This window comes from Alosa sapidissima, chromosome 24, assembly GCF_018492685.1.
Source record: "Alosa sapidissima isolate fAloSap1 chromosome 24, fAloSap1.pri, whole genome shotgun sequence".
In the NCBI taxonomy this organism is placed as follows: Eukaryota; Metazoa; Chordata; class Actinopteri; order Clupeiformes; family Clupeidae; genus Alosa; species Alosa sapidissima.
Window position 1 is genome coordinate 19,049,635 of NC_055980.1, and position 19,070 is coordinate 19,068,704.

The window sequence follows — 19,070 nt, forward strand, 5'->3', positions numbered from 1 at the left end:
AATCCAATCAGGACTCAGCTCGCTAAATATGACTTCGACCGACAAAAGGAGTTCATTTGGCATTACAGAATAGGTCACCCCTCTAGGCTTTGTAATTCGCGTTCAGTTTGCAGCAGTGGTTTAATATTAGTCACAATAGGACTTGGCTTACTGAGTTTTCCTCTGCCACTACCAACATTGTTGACAGTGTAGGTCCCCCCCTTCCTTGATCTAGCAAGAGAGAAGACATTGACCAGCCCAGCGCTGTTCTAAAAGTGCTCAGAGTTCCGCGGGCGCTGAGCGCTGTCAACGCTGAACTTCATAGTATTTGTATTGAAAATAGCCGCTGTCAGTGCAAAAAAAAGTTGTTTTGTTCTCTCTCTCTCTCTCTCTCTCCCTCCCTCCCTCCCTCCCTCCCTCTCTCTCTCTCACACAGAGAGAGAGAGTATGAGCGAGTGTTTGAGTGAGTAATTACAACATATCTGCAAATTTCACAATGTTTTAATAATTGGTAGACCTTATCTTCACTATATGTGATAGGAAATTCAACATTTTAAACTATAACAATAAAAAATACTGCAGAATGCACAAACTGGTTACACTTGTCATTAAAAGTAGCAAATGTAGGCTATTTCTTTTTACGATCTTTGTTAAAAAAAAACTTTCTTTATTAGTAAAAAAATAACTTTATTAGTAGTTAAGTTGGCCTATAATAAGACTTTTCACACTTTCTTTCTTTGTATCAGAACCTTAGATAATCATATTTGTTTTTATACATCTTGAATTTCACAGCCTGCATAACCCCACCACAAAACATTAATCTATGTGGAAGAACCATGTGTAGTAATCATGCTGATCTATTAGTTATGTACTAATAGTTAATTTGCATAATTGTTGGAAGAAAGACATTTTTTGTGAATGTTGGTAATCTGTTGTACTTTGCAAGCAGGCTGACCTTGTGTGTAAACGTGCCATGAGTTGACCCAAACACTAACCAGAGACGTCCACCCAGAAGAGTCCTTAACCCTGTCTACTCTTGCTTGCACTTTTGAATCATGTGAATAGACTTTCAAAATACATACAAGGATAGATACATGAATAGAAAATATCCATTTTCAAATCACTGCAGCTAGAGTCTTAATGAAAGTGAAGAAATACAGTCACATTACACCAGTCCTAGCTTCTCTTTACTGGCTGCCAATACAAGCCAGATCCGATTTTAAAATCCTTCTTTTAACATGCAAAGCCTTGCATAATCTTACACCTGTTTACCTGAGTGAGCTCCTTAAACCCTACACACCATCAAGTGCTCTGCACTCTATGAGTGCTGGCCATCTGATTGTTCCATCTGTAAATAAGAAATCAGATGGACACAGGTCATTTGCCTATCTTGCACCTATGGAATAGCCTCTCTTTACATGTCAGAGAAGCGGGCTCTGTGGACTGTTTTAAATCCATCCTAAAAACCTTTCTTTTTTCTCAACATTTTGGTCAACCACTAGCTCTTTGATCACCCTTGCTTCACTGAATCTGCTGCTTTATTGTTCATATTTACCAGGGGATATGTACTGTCTTTACTGTCTCATACAGTTTTTATTGTTGTTTATTGTATGTTTTGTCTTACTTATTTATTCAGTCATGTTTTTATTCCAATTGTTTTATTCCACTATACAATTTTAATTTATAATTTTGTTTTGTTTTAATTTTATGCATTTTAAATTGTTTAAGTGTTTTGAGACCATGGCAATGGTGATATCACACTATAAATATCAATACATTTAAATATACCCAGATATGTGTATAGGTCCTAAAAGCAGGGGCTGATAAGACATCTCCATTGTTCAACTAGCACCACCAAAACACAGGCAAGAAATTCCAACTGTTTTTTATAATTATTATGTTGGCTGGCGGGCGGGCTGGCTATTAATAGTTCACAAAAGGTTCTTTGCATAATTTAAATATATTTTGAGTTTCTGCTTCCTCATAAATGACAGAACAAGGAACTACATTCATGTTGCAGGGAGCACTCCTGTAAGATATCTATTTAGATTAAAGCATGGTTAAGGTTCTACAGAATAGACAAGCTTCCTCATTACACATAGGCACAGGCAGAGGCACGTGATACCTAGAACCATAGGTCTCTTCTCCTTGCTAAAGTATTTTTTACCTTTATAAGTATGATTCTTCATTAACCTTTGCTCTCAATATTTTTCCCTTGCCTTATGTCAAATGTAAAACTGAAAATGTATATTTTACAGACAAAGGAGTGCACATAAAAGTTCTCAATGAAAGGGAGCTGATGGGAAATTACACAGACCAAAGAAATCTTTTAATAGGACGCCATTCATGCTGTCATTATAGCATTCTGAAAATTTGCCACCAGAGGGAGAACTAACACCAGCGATTAAAAATGTTTACAATATGAAACATATTGGACAATACTGCAGCTCTTGAATATCTAATGTAGCATTTACCCTTACATAGAGTATATCAATTCTTGATTTTTTTTTTTTATTGTCTGCATTTATTTTTCCTTCCAGTTTCACCCTTGTCTTCATCAATGGGGTAGATGTGGAGGTAGTACATTCTTATAATTACCTTGGGTCACTTAGATGATAGACTGAAAGGGTCTAAGAACACTGTTGCTCTTTACAAGAAAGGACAAAGTCGGTTTTACTTCCCACAGTGAAATCTTTCAATGTAACAAGATGCTGCAGATGGTTAATGCAGTGGTGTGCTGGGGATGTGGCATGAAAGTGAGGGATGCTTCAGTGACAGGCTAATCTCCCCCAAATGTCCCTCTGAGAGACACAGAAGGCCATTCCTTCCAATGGTCATCAGACTCTACAACTCTTCACCTCTTTGCCAGTGATGTTTTAAATTTGTGTTTGTTTACCTGCACAGGATGGTGCTGTTGTGACAGTCAAATTTCCTTTGAGATTAATAAAGTATTTATTCGTATTATTCGTATGGCACTACATGTTGTTTTGTGTCATAGTATCTATGCACTCCACACAATATATTTTGTCACAAGAAATCCTGCCATAAATATGTAATATAAAAATATGCCATACTTAATTTAACCCAGAGTTCTCTATCAAGTTTCTGCCCCACTAACACTGCATGTTAGCAAGCTTTTTTTGTTCAGTGTACCTGACAAACATCATCAGTTGACTCTTGATTTGGTCAGAATGCCTCATTATGATTGACATGATTAAACATATTGAGATGTAAATATTTAATTGCAGATATATTCCCAGATGCAGAATCATCACATAGCCTATTCCCAAACTAAATACAGCCTTCAGAAATGACATTATAGTGGTTGTAGGTTGTAACTACAGTAGCCTACCGAAAATGTGGTACTACTATAGGCTAAATTGGTTGTGGGAACGTTTTCCAAATGCTGAATGTTTCATAGAATCATAAAAATAAATAATTTTAAAACCATTGCTAAAGGAAAGACAGACTTCATTGATGAGTTCAATGGGTTTATTCTCACAGATCCAGTATTAAATTGAAAGATCCTGCGTAATCATGTTAAACTGCTCATTAAATAATATGTTGTAAAGGGTGCATCGCAATAGAAAATTCAACCAAGCAGTGGTATGGTTTTTTAAACAGTACATCAATCCATCTATCAAATTATATCCTCCATATTGATGCTACCTGGCTGAAGCTTATTCTCCAACTGCTGATCCTGTGATCTTTTTTTTCCATTTGCTTTTTTAATCCTCTCATTACGACATTTTGTTATGATGATATTTTCAACATCCTCCTTTTTTGCCTCCTGGAAGGAACCGAGATTCTGACGCAGTTCTTTCATGTTAATATGTTAATATGAGTAAGAAGAAAATACCTTAGACTCTTTTTTTCTCATTCATATTAAGTGCTACTTTATGAAATAGTTGCACCTGCAGTGAAACTAGACTGCAGTCTATGTTTGTCTATGATTTTGTCAATGTAAATATAGTCTGGCAGCCATGGGGTCAGACCTGGTTTGTCGGTTCAAGTCGTAGAATCTCGTAGACTACAGTTGGTGTTGCTCTTGAAGATTTAGGAGAGTATATTTTTTATTTTGTTTCTGTCATGTGATGTGTTTGGCGGTTAGCATTATCATCAAGAGGTGTGCTATCTCGTACCTGCGGATTGCTCTGCATTGAGGTGATACATCAGACTTGACGAACTCCTAAGGTAGGCAACAGAAATTCCTTACTGCAGAAATAGTATAGAATAATATCCTGTCATGCGTGGTCTGGGTGTTTGTTTTTTTTAAAACGTGTGTTTCATTCACAGGACCAAGCAGTGCTTTCTCGTCTGCCTCCTTCAGTCATTGTAGCCAGACTGCACTGGGTCAAATGTCACTATGAAATGTGATTAGCGTTATCAGCGTTCATTTTGAACGTGTTATTCTTTCTGTAATTAATGAATCAAAATTAACGTGTTATTTTTGACAGCCCTACTTTTTAAGGTATGTTGAAATAAAGAAATCTGCTTCTGGACATGGGGTTTTCCAGGTGTGATACTGCCACACAAAGAATAAATGTGTGTATTTATTATGTGTTATACCAAACATCCCCAATGTTTGATGGGGATGTTTGGTATGAATGGGTGTTTAGTGGTTTGGGTGTTTAAACAAAAATATATAACATTATATAACAGTTTGTTTGTTTAGGTGTTTGATTGATTGTTCAGTGTTTATGGTTGCTTAACAGAAACTCATTAATTTTCAAAAACATTGTAGTACTTCAACTTGTATCTGATCTAACTCTTAATTTAGATATAGTTGGATTTGTTACACAGGCAAAGATTACATTCAATACCATTTAGAAGTAAAACTATGTATAAAGGCAACATGAAATCATGCCTTGTTATGCAACCCTTGTCCTGATTAAGATTTTGAGTAGTTTTTCAAATTAATATTGTTCATATGACATGTTTTGTCCCTAATCTCAAGAATCACTGACCTACAGACATGGATCTTTTCAAAAATGATAAGTAACCTTTGCCACCTTGAGTGGTACCGACATCTGGTCTTGCCCATGGACTACTTGCTAGCCACCGTTGTTTTCGAATAGATGGTGGTGATAATTAAACATGAATGAGGCCACATTTATGAATGGGAAATGTTACAAAGTGGACCTTTAAAACCATCGCTAAAGAAGAGACATACTTAATTGAGTTCAATTGTTTTTTTTTTATTACATTTGAAAAATCCTGCATAATCATGCTCATTATTTTTTTAACAGTATGTCAATCAATCTATCAAATTATGTTGGATTGGCTGATCCTCCCAGCAGGAAATTCTCAACTCATTCACCAATCCATATAGACGACATACTGTACATTTGTGTCCACCAGTGATGTGGCACCTTAATGGCTTGTTTGGAAAAATGTGGGCAGAAGTGTGCACGTTGTACACCATTTTTAATGATGGTGGAAGCTAACTGGCCGAGGCTAACCCCCATCCCCCTACACCCTCAGTTTGCATTACTCTGGCTCTCCTCTTTTTCTTTCTACTCTTTTTCTTTCTTTTCTCTTTTTCTTTTTTGTATACGCTCATTCATACACTTGACTTGGATGGCGTCTTTAACACATTGCTCTGTTGCATCCGTAAACAGCTTTTTAACTTCTCCTGTAACAGAAATAGACATTAATTAACAGAGATAAGGCCACACAACTTCTTCACTGTATAACATTTCCTTCTGTTTTGAAAGCATCACACTTTTGGGGAAATACTTTTATTAACCAATAACATTTTGAGTAGCTAAGCAACGAGTAGTAGTATGGAATTTGTATAATTTGTATGATCTGTGTCCCATGGCTATGTGATCCTGCTGTTATAAAAATCACAGAAGATAATAAACCAACATGAAACTCAGTTAGACTACAGTACGTACTTATTATAGCTTTCAATTTTTTTTCATCCAGAGGTGTTCCTTGTCTATGTCCGGGTCCAGGCACGCAGGAGTCAGCAAGGAGGTCATTTCCAAACACCACTTTTGCTAATTTCACAGAATAAATGGATATAGTATCCTCCCTTGCTTCCTGCCAGTCCTTCATTGAGACTGGCTCTGAATTGCCGACATAGTACTGCTGTATAGAGAGAGAGAGAGAGAGAGCGAGAGAGAGATCAGTATGCCAGATCATTTTAAATAAAAAGGGTAGTTCTCAAGATTATTCTCATCAACTTTGTTATAAGCATGGAAGATGGTAAGCCACAACATTAGCTAAATATTAGGAGTACCGTCACACCGGTGTGACGGGAATGTTGAGAAATGAACATTCTAAAGAATATCTGGGTTCATTGAATTCAACATAGAATTTTAGAACCTTCAATTGTTGCGGAACTTAGAACGTTCAAAAACCTACACCTTTAAGGGTTAAAAGATAGCATACTTGCCTCTGCTGCCTCTGTCATTATTTCAGACAGACTATTTTGCAGGTCTTCCATGTTGGCCAGAGCCGCCATTGCTGTCAATATGCTAATATGAGTAAAAAGAAAATACCTTGGACTTTTTTTTTCTCATTCATACTACGTGGTACTTTATGAAATAGTTGCACCTGCATGCAGTATAACTAGTCTACAGTAGGTATGCAGTCTCTTCTCTATCATTTTGTCAATGTAATATATATATATATATATATATATATAATACCATCGTTGACCAAAAATTCAGGAAGTAGATGATGAAAAAAAAAACTTTTCTCTCTCAAATGAATGAATGAATTTTCTAATTTCAGATAACGCTTAGGGTTTTTTTTTTCTTCATATCAATTCAACGCAAAAAATATTGGCTTCGACACCATAGTACAGTGTAAATATGTGGACACATTTGTATGTTCAAACAGTCTCCCATGTCCTTTGACTTTAACAGAAAACACTCAGTCTGGCATCTTATTCTGTGAGATATGCCTTTTCAACTATAGATTGACATGGCATAGAAAACTGCACCAAATGCCAGTATTTTATGTGTACCACATTGTTAAAGGAAAATTCCAGTTTTTAGCACTTTGAGTCCCTTTTCTGGTTTGTTTTGGATGAACTAGAGTGGTGGACACCGATAATTATCTCATAATTACGAGATAGTATTATGATATATTATCTCATAATTACGAGATAATTATCTCATAATTACAAAATAATTATCTTGTAATTACGAGATAACTATCTCATAATTGCGAGATAATCATCTCGTAATTATGAGATAAGGATAGGATCCGTGCTGAGGATCTAAACAGCCTTTCAATAAAAGCAAGCACATATTTCCTACTGATTTCCTGCTTTGAATGACTTTCGTACTTTGAGAGATTAACATGTCTTTAAGTGGCATGAAAAATAAGCCTGTCAAATCGCCAACAACCCCAAAGCAAAGAGTATAGAAGCTTCTATAGGCTACTCTTTGCCCTAAGGCAATACAATGTTGCACATTACAGTCCTAACCAGTAGGTACTACTACGCATAGGGCTACCTCCATCCACGTTGTCACACGCCATAGATATATATACTGACAGTCAGTATATCTATGGTCACGCACGCCTATTGTTAATTTTGTGCAGCTAGGCTACTTGTTCAAGTGGCATTGATGAGTTAAACAGTCACATTTTTCCTACACTTATTCTATTGAGAGAAAATAGTCAGTTGTAAACAAAGAACTCTTCTTATGTAACCCTTTCGTAAATGGACTGAAGTTGGCTCTAAATATCTACTTTTATTGATTATGCTAACCGTTAGCATCTCTATGGGATTTCGGATATACATTAGCAATAAGCTAACACATTAGTTGTAATTATCTCGTAATTATGAGATAATATGTCATAATTATGAGATACTATCTCGTAATTATCTCATAATTACGAGATAACCTGATTTTTTTTTTTTTTTTTGTGATGTGAATGCAATGCGTCGCCATATGCATGTGCAGAGTAGCCTTGAAATCTAGACGCACCCTAGCGGCAGCAATTACATTTGCTGCCAGGGCTAGTCTAGCAACTCTCCGTTGGCTTGTGCTTGTGAGCTTGAAAAATTAAACTTCTCTCAGGCCAATCAAATCGTGTATAGAGTCGTTAGGCGGGCTTAAAATAATGATTTCCTGCTACTTGAAAACAAATAAGATGGATGTTGCTGTTTGCAAACAGTCTGACAGGAGTTAAGCTTTTATTAAGTTGGCAAAAGTTTGAACTAGCCAACTAGCTCCGCTGGTGGGAAACGTATGGGACTCAGAGGGAATTTAAAAGACAACCAATTAACCCGCCCCTCGCGCCTGCTGAGCTGCACTGCGAACGGTGAGTGCCCAGACCCTACATTTTAATGTGGGTCTGGCTCGTCAGGCTATGTGCAGAGTTGATTTCAAATATTTTAAGTTGCACCGGCTATGCAGACTCTGCTGTTTAGTTGGTCTAAACCATAGACTGTATATATATACAGTCTATGGTCTAAACCAACGGGCTAATGTGTGTGAACAGTGTGTCCACAATTCCAAATGAAGCTATTTAGAAAGTGTTTTATATTTTTTAAGACAGACGTTGCATCATGCCGATCATCGTAGCTTTTGTTTCTGAACGTCCCATGCTGCCAGTTTAGGAGCACCTGTTGCCTAAAGTTATTCATTAGCCCTTCAGGTTAGGCCTACTATAATGTCTGAATATTTGCTTTACCTTTTGCCCATCTTAATGGTTCAAACTTCACCTGTTCTCCGTCAAATATACCGTTATAGGCTATGTCTAATTTTTCACATGCAAAAATGCAACATAAGAGGTTTAGTCTAATGTCGCTCACGTTAACAACATAGGAAGAAGCTTCTACTAGGCTACATAGCTGCACTAATAGAGGTTTGTCAGTGTTTTTTGTCAAACATCCTGACATCTGCTCGTCCACTATTCCAGCTGCAACATAAGAGGTTTAGTCTAATGTCGCTCACGTTAACAACATAGGAAGAAGCTTCTACTAGGCTACATAGCTGCACTAATAGAGGTTTGTCAGTGTTTTTTGTCAAACATCCTGACATCTGCTCGTCCACTATTCCAGCTGCAACATAAGAGGTTTAGTCTAATGTCGCTCACGTTAACAACATAGGAAGAAGCTTCTACTAGGCTACATAGCTGCACTAATAGAGGTTTGTCAGTGTTTTTTGTCAAACATCCCGACATCTGCTCGTCCACTATTCCAGCTGATATTTCGGACGCACCTATGTGCGCTCTGGCATAGCGGAGGCTACTTTCTCTTTCTAAGAGAGTGAATGGCAGGAGAGGCAGGAGAACAGCAAAGGTTAGTTTCAAAATAAAAGCGATAGTTCGTTTTTTGTACAACAAGACTCATTTTTCCCTTGGGAATCTACAATGATGCCATGTCCTCTATGAAAATAAATTGACACATATTTATTGAAGCAACGGATAAATAACTTGACGAATATTTGTCGAAGCAATAGATTAACTTTAATCCCTGAAAATATTTTTTTATTATTTTTTGGAAGGGGCATTTCAGTCAAAAAGATGGCAGACGGGGGCAACTTGCCCAACTAGCCGCGCCCTGTGCACGTCCCTGGCTTGGATGCAACGTGAACGTTAATTTAAACTTCACAGTGAGTTCAGCGAATTAATTTATTTTACAAGTGTTATAGGTCTAGGCTACGGCACAAAACCCTTTTTCCTTGATAGCTGTCTGTTACTCACTGATCTATAAAGAACATGGGGCCAGTTCCCCAAAACGTTCTTATCGCTAAGTAGTTCTTAACCTATTCCTTAACCTCTCTCTTAACGTTATGGCACGATTCCCGACACGTTCGTACGCTAAGTATATCTTCTGTAAGTCACACGTTCGTAAGGTTGGTCTGGACCATTCTTAAGCTCTCTCTTAGCGCTGTTTGAGCTCTCAAGACGCTAGTCGCCGCCACTGTGCAGCAGTCTTTATAAATCACCGCAGCTCAGTACAAGTCAAACTATGGTAGGCCGACAGTATGTTGACAATGTTGTGGCTCAACGATGATTTTATGTTATGGACATTTTAAGACTAATAATAAAATATGTTCGCAATGGATGCAGGCCTATTTATGAAGGTTACTTTATTTGGTATCAGAACTTATATGGTGGTAATTAGCCTAGGCTATTTAGTAATGTCATTAAAGCGTTCAAATTGGCAATCACTTTTGATAATTAAAAGCTGCAAAGAATTTGCCTCTAAATGGCTAAGATCTATAAATGGGTAAGCATGGTGGTGTCCAGTAAGCGACCAACTAGGCCTATGGCAGCGATCCAACGTGTCCTTGTATTGAATCAAAAACGCCGTGTAGTCCATGTCGCTCCATAGCTCTTTTTTGTTGCTGTTGCACAAGTTATTCCGAAAGCTGGAAAACAGTGTCACCTTGCGCAAGCTCACCTCGTCCAGCAGAACTTCAAGTTCCTCTGACGAGAAGCTTGGTGCCCTTTTTTTACGTTGCTTCCCCACCATACTGTATCTAAATCTCTCTCTGTTCATTGTAGATAGGTTGCTTTTTATTGAAAACATTAACCAATGGCAATCATTTTTTTATTTGAACCTTGAATTTCCACTGGGGATCAATAAAGTATATATCTATCTATCAATACCGCATTAAACAGAAGTAACTGCAGCTGCTTGCCAATCAATTATATTTGTAAGATACCTTACCATTAATATAAAAGTGTATTACATCATTTTAAGAAGTTGTTAAACCCATGTCAAGAAGCGGCACAAGTGGCACAACGGGATAAGGAGGGTGGATGATTAGCGAGGGATAGGCCTACCCGGTTAGTCTACCCGTCACAACATATCGTGTGAACATATTACTGACAATGATAATTTAGTTAATAGTGTAGCGTCGGTGGATGTACATGTCTAACGTTGAATGAGTGTCTCCCAGAATGCAGTGCGAGTGAATGCTAGAATGTGTAATGTCGGTTATAATAGTTGTAGTTACGTTTAGCATGTTGTGTATTTGTTAGCGTGTTAGTCTCTTTGGTTGTACCTCATGTGTTTATCCTCGTGTTGATGTGTGTGGTAAACCCTTATTGTGTGTTACATGTGCGGCTGAGACTACCCCTGTGTTGCCCTGTCCTAGTATGTCTGATTGTGTCTGAGTCTTCCTGTTCCAATAAATGGCCGTCCTGGCCAAAGGTGAATCTTGTCTGAGGGTGAGATCGCTACATTGGTGTCAGAAGTGGAATGGGCCCCTCCCGGGGCGCGAAGATGTACGCCAGATCAAGATGGAGAAGAAGGCCGAAGACCAGACCTGCAAGATGGCGGCGAAGCTCAGCAGATGTTCCAATGGTCCTTTTAAGGACTAGCCAGCTCGCTGAGCTCGCCACTGCGGAGGATGGAGGACCTTCCGGCCCGGCACGGGACCTGTGCAGGCGACCAGCGGGACCAGCCCTGCACAGCCGACGAGAGCTGCCAGCGCTGGAGGAAGCGGCCCCGGCTGATGTCGCGGAAGTGTCCGCGGCTGGCAAAAAGTTCCCGGCTTGACGCCGATGTCGATGCTGCCGTCATCCGAGGATCTCATCCATAGAGAGCGCGAACTCTCTGACGACCTTGGAACACGACCACAGTGGCCGGGTTTACACCGCCAGCTACTGAAGAACTTCCAGAGCGTCAGCTGCCGGTCGAGAGTGTGATGGAGTCATAGCTGCTAGTTCGGGAGCTTGCGGTGCTCCAGCTAGTGACCAAGAGGGTAACGTCGACCTGTAGAGCCTTGGGAGCTATCGTTTTGTGGACTGTTTGAAGTTTGAAGTGCGCACGTTCGACACAAGTCTGCGCAATGTTTTTCACGTTTTGTGTGTGAGTTCCTGTGTGTCCGGAGCCTGCTGGGAGGGTCGGGGTCTCCATTTCCCGCCACAGTGGAGCATCGTTGTGCTCGAGAGACAGCCGACAAAAGTTCTACAAGAGGGCAGCGCGAGGAGGGACCTCGACGTGGACTGCTGACCGCCTGGAGATCGGCACACTGTGGACAGGTGGCAGCGGCCACGAGCTGTCACAGTAGCCAGAAGGGGCTACCGAACGTCCAGGGGTTCCAGCGTATCCGGGGGTTCGGCTTGCAGTGGGACTGTTTGCTGCTGTTTGAGGTAGCGCAGCTGCACGGCGGGAAACCGAGGGCCCAAGCGACACCACGACCCACGTCTGGCCGGTTCTGGTGCTTGTTCGGGGGAGAACTGACGTGACAGAGGCAGCCGAGAGCCCTTCCAGTCGGGACGGGTTATCGTGCAGCCGGAGGCTTTCCGATCACTTGGACTAAGCACTGGGACTAAGCACTGGGACTGACACCGACGCAGCATCTGTTTCCAAGTAGGCTATGGAATTAATTTATCTTTGTATGGAACAGGGGCATGTGTTTTAATACCGTGACATATTTTAGAGAGACACAGAAAGGAGCGACAAAAATGGTTGATTGTGCAATTGTAGAAAAAACAAATGCCTATGCACTTAGTCATCCACCTCAAGAGTAGCCTACCAAAGCCATGACGTGGCTTGAAAGCCGGGAAATATAGCCTATTCCATGAAAATGTAGACCTACGTGTTCTGTCTTTTCTGGCGCTTCAATGAGGTTGATAATAATTATTTATTAACCATCTAATTCCAATTTGTAAAGGTTAGCCACGTATTTACTGTCGGCTATGAAGCATCAATTAACAATTAATATGTATTCCCAAAGGATTAGGCCTATCTCTCTATCAAAGGCTTAGCTGTTAATCATATAGGATCCAACCACCGTTATTTCTCAGTTCAGTGACCGTAGCCTATACTACAGCCGCAAGACTCTCAAGTGTCACGCATTGAGCGTGACAGTCACTCATTTCGGTCTATTGTCACGCACTCCCGCCACACATTGTATTTCTCACGCGGAAAAACTATTTATAATAGGCTATATTTCATTAAAAAAATGTCTCTGGCCTCACCGGCGCTCTCACTATGGAACCGGCAGGAAGCGCGTCTCCCCTGGAGTTCTTAGTCGAGCCTGCCACTTATCAGCCAATTAAAAAAAGAAAGAGGCAACACAATAACCAATCAGAAAATAGCACTATTGTATCTGGGTAAGATCACAGAGTTTATTCTTAAAAAATGTCAACAGTATTTCTTGAGGAAGCTATAGGCTACTCATTTGGAGTGAGCAGGAAGATTTTTTACACCTCCTTTATTGAAAGTACACTGACCTTTTCATCTATATGCTGGTTTTACTCCTTCTCAATCAAAAATAAGAAACACCTCAGAGCATTGTGTACACAGGAGACTGTGTAGTAATCTAATTGAGAGTGTGCTGACATTTGATATGTATACTTGGTTTGGAAACCTGGGGGTTAAGAACAGAAACAAACTATCCAGAATTTTTAAGATGGGCAGTAAAATTGTTGGCAAAGGGGCAGAAATAATTGGCAGACATATATATGGTTATCTGGCATGGACTATTGTGAATAGAGTAATGATATTGCACTTGGTATGAATGACTTGGATGAGGATGCACTACAGTAGTACTACAGTACACCCTGGGGGGCATGCTTTTAAAGGTGCCCCAGAGTGTAGCACTGTAACTGCCTGGCAGTTGCGCACTAGCACACATCTATGGAAAACATTACAAATTACACGATTACAAGATATTACGAAATACATCTCGTAATGAGTAGTTAGTTATTCACCATCATTTGCAAATTGGTAATGATGGAGGGGCAAATATGAAGCACAGCTGAAAACTTGTCACGAGATGTAACTCCCAACATTTTTTATTCAGTCATTCGAACATTACTAAGGTAAGTGTTGCTTTTTCCAGGCTTTGTTTTTGATGGTAACCCATTGTCAGTCAATAGTGAAAGTAATTACTGTTTTGTCATTGACTGACACCACGGTGAAGTTAGTTTCACTTTGCCAATGAGTTCAAATAATAGATGAGTGCATCTACAGGCTATACTCTGCTAGGTTTTATTAGAGCATTAGTGGAATAACTGTTCTATACGGTCTTGCGTGCAAGCAGATTCCTTTAAATGCGCCGCTGACTATGAAAATACCGATGCACTGTTTAAAGTTGCGCTGCTCACTGTTAAAGGGAATGACAGATGTCATTCTCATTGGTTTAAATGATGTTACACCCAAAACACACCCATGACAGATTAAGAAACCTAGGAACACCTTGTTGCGCCATCCACCCGATGTTGTTAATGAAAACACTCCCAGTGTGGACTGGACATCCAACTAAATTTAAATAAGCTTTTGACTAGTAACTATGCATTTTAGAGTATAATAATAGGCCCCTTAGATTCAGAGTGAGCAATGGCAAGCTCCAGGTTGTTTCAGTGATTAGTTTAATAGCCAGGCAACTGCATGTTCAGGCATTCCCCTAACCAGTCCTGAATCAATGACACTACAGCTTACAACTCACACTTTGTACAAAGATTTTATCTCGCCACAGACACACAAGACATTCAAGTGAACCTTGATCTGAAAATAGTGGTACTGTAGAGGGGGCATTACACAAGATCACCTGTTTCTGTACATCAGACAAGACAGCAGGCCAGACCCCCCATCCCCCAACATACACACACACACACAAACATAACCAAACATATCACACATAAGAAGCTTCCCTGTTTTACTCAAAGTGCAGCAGGTCTCGACCTGGATCCCCAACTCACCTATGAATCCGACATCAACCACCTCTGCAAGATTTCCTTCTTCCACCTCCATAACATTGCCAAACTCCGCCCCACCCTCTCCCTCCCAGATGCGCAAAAGTTGATACACACCTTTATCTCCTCCAGACTGGATTACTGCAACACACTTCTCATCAGAATCCCTAGCAAGAGCCTTGATAGGCTTCAATACATCCAAAACTGCAGCTAGGATCCTGATGAGAGTGCGGAAATACGAGCACATAACCCCCTTTCTTCACTTGTTCCACTGGCGTCCTGTCTCCTCCAGGATTGAATACAAGGTCTCCCTCCTCACTCAATGCATCAATGGAAATGCCCCAACATACCTCAAAGAACTACTCACCCCACAAAACACAACACACTCCCTCCGCTCCACTCACTCAAACCACCTCCTCGTACCCAGAACAAAACTAAAGAACATGGGGGATAGGGCTTTCTGTGCCACTTGTCAAGCGGTACAAAGTGGAGACAAGTCTCTGACATTGTCAATGCATGCCCAGATTGAGCAATGTTGCAGGGCAACCCAACCACATAATCGATTCCATTAAAACTTAACCCAACCACATAATCGATTCCAAGAAACTTAAGGTTGGTATGAGAGGGAATGTATTGTGGGTGTGTGAGCAATCAACAAGTGACTCATCTTGCACAGAATCATCTTCCTGAATCTCAATATTATGATCACAACAAGTCTGGGCAAATTACTAAAGCAGCACCAGTCAGAGGCAAACATTCATTGTTTAAACTACAAAATACACAACTATAAAGTATTTTGATATTTTTTTTAAATATTTTTCAACCCAATCAAAAACAAATTACAAAATACTATTTTTTGAAATACATGTACTGTACCACAAATACTGCCCATCCCTGGGAGTAGACATCACTTGTCCTGAGATGCCATGTTTGGTTCAGGAGATATTATGCAAAAATAGGCTTAATTCAGTTATTTTGGAACATTTAATTTTCATGCCTTTATGAAATAATTTGACCTACTTTTCACATATCCCCTGTACTATGAAAGTTTAGTAAAACTGCCAAAGGTGCAGCTTTTGGCCATTGACCTATGCACAAATAATTCCAATTTTGAAAATGTTCCACCACTTGAGTTTTCATGGACTTTTGGTATGTGATATGGGAAGGTTTCATGAACTGAATAGGCCTACAACAAAAAATTCTGTTGCAACTAGTTTTGGATTGGGTGATTTTTTTTCTCAGATTTTCTAGACTGTGACATTCGGTTTGCGCTCCTCTCATTTCTAATAAAGTTTGTTTGATTCTATCATACACGTCGTTGTTAGTTTCCCCGAACTGTACTACTAGAATTGCGCCTGATCTTGAGTCATTTTAGGGCGTAACTCTTCAGGAATTGTAAGCAACATTATTTGGCATACATCTCACATTTCTAAATGGTATACAGAAGCTTGGAGCATTAACTTGTCCCAATAGTTTCGGAATGTTCCTCGTCTGGGCATCATTCCTACTCTTTGTGCTTGTCAGGACAGAGGTAGATGTTGGTATGTAATAGTCGACTACGCCACATAGAAGGGTTATGACCTCTCAACTAATTTAGAAACCTTCTGGGCAGTTTAGCCCCAACAGGACACACAGGTTTGTATCACTGAAAGACCAGAAACATGGTTCTATAAAAATAAAGGTAACAATTTATTAACACATAACAATAACTTGTCTATTATGGATTGCACTTACAGACAGGAATACAATCACAAGACACTAATCACATACACTATACACGCATAGACAAGCAGGCCGCAACCAAGTATTGCACAAGGCCCTATAGGCCTACTATTACTGCACACAGGGCAAGGAACAGGGCTGTGGGCTCCCCAGGGCTAGCAAGAGGCTGTCAGAAAGGGGTAGGATCCGGGCACAGCACACCACAGGTGAACACACACGTGTGTTTGTAAGTTTTTACACGTTTGGACTCTTCTGTTAAAGCTTAACCTATTGTAATGTTCCTTATAATTGATACTTCTTTTGCCTTTTGAATTCATTCTTCTGTTGGAGCCTAACCTAGTTCTTAAAGTTATTTTCATTTGTATACTTCTGTTCCGATAACTGGTGTGTAAATCATGTAGGCTATTGTACAGTATGACGTAGTTTTAATGTCTTTGGTTCTTAATTAACTCATTGTGTTGACAAAGTCATGTGTGTGTGCAGGGAGGTGTAGTGATACTACACCTCCCTGATACTATGATACTATGATACGATGCAAGGTATAAATGTGTGTGAGAAACACTTGACTCTCTCTTTGATGCACAGACTTCTGACTTGTCTCTGTACCCTGATATCTGCAGAGATTAATGAACAACTAATGAGAAAGACTAAACTTATTTCAGACTCTTGATAGATCTTTAAGCAACATTTCTTCCACAGCAGTCCTTGCCCATCTTCAGGTTGATTTGTGCTGACTTTCTCTAATTCTTTCTCTGTTGCAGGGCTGTGCACTGGGTTTCCTTGTGACCCAGTCCCGGCACCTGTGGCTCATCCTATCTGACCTCCAGGAGTCCAGACAGGCTTCCCAACTATGCAGGTTTTTTAGCTTAATTTACCTTAACTGAACAGCTTCGAAGTCATTGGAATGGGTATATGACTTTTTGTTTTTTTCAAATCTGTGGTAGGGTCTGGGGGACCCCAAAACAGAAGATTACTAAAAATCAAAACCAAGTCAGTAGTTAAAGGTTATATCAGCGGTTTCAGGTTTAAAAAAAACCTAGCATAGGTAACATAGGTCATAAAACATAAATTATCACATTCATTGAATCTTTCGATCCACTAGCTGCCTGCCCCATAAGCAGGCCGTCAAAAAAACGTGTCTCTGTAGGCAGCCTAGGCTTCGAGATCTGTACACAAAAACAATACCAACAGGGGTTGGCAACCACTCAAAAGCAAAATAAAGTGTTTCAACCAATAACCGACGAGTTGCGCGTTTATGAGAGTTTCAATTGCACAGGAGGGAAGGGGAGAAAGTAGCGAGCAGAAGACGTATCCCCGCTATCGCTGATACAACCTTTAAATCAGTCAATTTTTATTGAACAAGCAACTTCACACAGAGGCTTGGGCTTCAGGGCCCCCTTAGCTCTTGGGCCCAGTAGGCCCATTCAGTAATCCATCCCTGGACCCCATTTGTCAAAATTACAAACTAGAGTATCTTTGTTAACCTTTGTATTATCAGAATCAGCTTTATTGGCCAGGTTTGAGTAAACAAGGACTTTGACTGTGGTTAATCTTTGCTCTCTAAGTACAACACTCACTTTAACATATAAGAATAAAAAATATAATAGAATAAAAACAGAACAGTAAGAATATGTAGTAGAAATAGTAGAATATGGCTATGTATAAGTATAAATACAGTACATTTGCAAATAAATAGAACACTATGGGTGGGGTAGTGCAATTGTCTGGGGAGGGAAGTGCAGCTGGGGATGTCTGCCTCCTTGTTGACCCTGTCAAGGTTGCAATGGTCGTGGACACCTCAACAGGCACAGGTAAGATATACAATATACTGTACAATTGAAGAGAGGAATAGTGCATATCAGTATAGACTGAGATTTAAGACTTAAATATAAATATAGTGCAAGGCAGTTCAGTGCAATGATAATGTATTAATAACAATATTATAATTGTAAGATTGAAGTATACATGAGGTAGAAGAGCAGAACAGTGTTGATTGACTTTGTTCCGTGTAAGGTTAGGGGCTATATATAGTATTACACAGAATGCAATGGCTCTTTAACTGATTGCTTAACGCAAGGCTTAGACTTATAGGTTTGGATACAGCCTAATAAGATTTTGTATTTTGATTTTATTATGCTGGCGGCTAATCACACAATTTTAAATTGTAATATGCTAGAAAGGCCCTTCTTCTGTCTGACTCGCCTCACGTTACCCCATGCATTATAGGTTGGTTTCTGACAGAAATGACGTTTTGCACCACATTTGAGTCCTACGTTTTGTCTGCATGGATGCGCGATTGAGTGCGCATCTAAATGTAACATGCTATAAACAGGTTCATTTCTGACATTACTACTAGCATATACATTCATTATTTATGTAATGACACAGGCACGCACAAATTCATCATTTAAAATAAAAGAGCACTAAGTTTCACTTTCGCTATCATTGCGAGAGAATAGGCTACAATATGGAAAATGCTTCAAAGTTACCTTTGAGTCTGATCGGCTCCAAAAATTAATGGGGTTTCCAGCCTGTGCTAGATCTTTCCAAATTTTGCGATATTGTTGACAGGCCTACCGCACGCAGTAGTAGGCTAAATGGAAGCTATTGATAGCGAACGCCACTAACGGAAAACGCAAAACCACCAGGACAAACGACTCAGGGGTGTAGGCTACTCTCTGGACGTTTGATTACATTTCAGATGGTGTTGCTTTTTGGTTTCCTGTGGTATATCGTTTTTTTCT

The 19,070-nt window shown here is 39.8% G+C and overlaps 1 protein-coding gene and 1 long non-coding RNA gene across 26 annotated transcripts in view; one reads left to right on the forward strand and one right to left on the reverse strand.

Annotated features, from left to right (window-relative positions):
- Nucleotides 1-922: 922 nt before the first annotated feature.
- Nucleotides 923-18,955, reverse strand: LOC121700112. 2 transcript variants are annotated; one of them, XR_006027110.1, is made up of 4 exons: nucleotides 18,816-18,955; nucleotides 5,880-6,075; nucleotides 3,975-5,614; nucleotides 923-1,327 (listed from the first exon to the last, which is right to left on the reverse strand). It is a non-coding gene; the product is annotated as an uncharacterized LOC121700112 (long non-coding RNA). The 2 variants fall into 2 exon arrangements; XR_006027111.1 differs by having other exon boundaries at nucleotides 1,313-1,327; nucleotides 4,122-5,614.
- LOC121700107 (deoxycytidylate deaminase-like) overlaps nucleotides 4,101-19,070 on the forward strand; it is a 70,806-nt gene continuing 55,836 nt past the window's right edge. For 7 of the 24 annotated variants that reach the window (XR_006027109.1, XR_006027108.1, XM_042082844.1 and 4 more), the window contains exon 1: nucleotides 17,953-18,137. Coding sequence is in view for 21 of the 24 variants with exons in the window: in XM_042082844.1 (XP_041938778.1) it covers nucleotides 18,075-18,137 (63 nt within the window). In the remaining 3 variants the exon portion in view is untranslated. Of the gene's footprint in view, nucleotides 4,174-17,046; nucleotides 17,183-17,948; nucleotides 18,138-18,925; nucleotides 19,054-19,070 lie in introns of those variants that run through there. The other 17 variants (XM_042082824.1, XM_042082825.1, XM_042082846.1 and 14 more) reach the window with 10 other exon arrangements.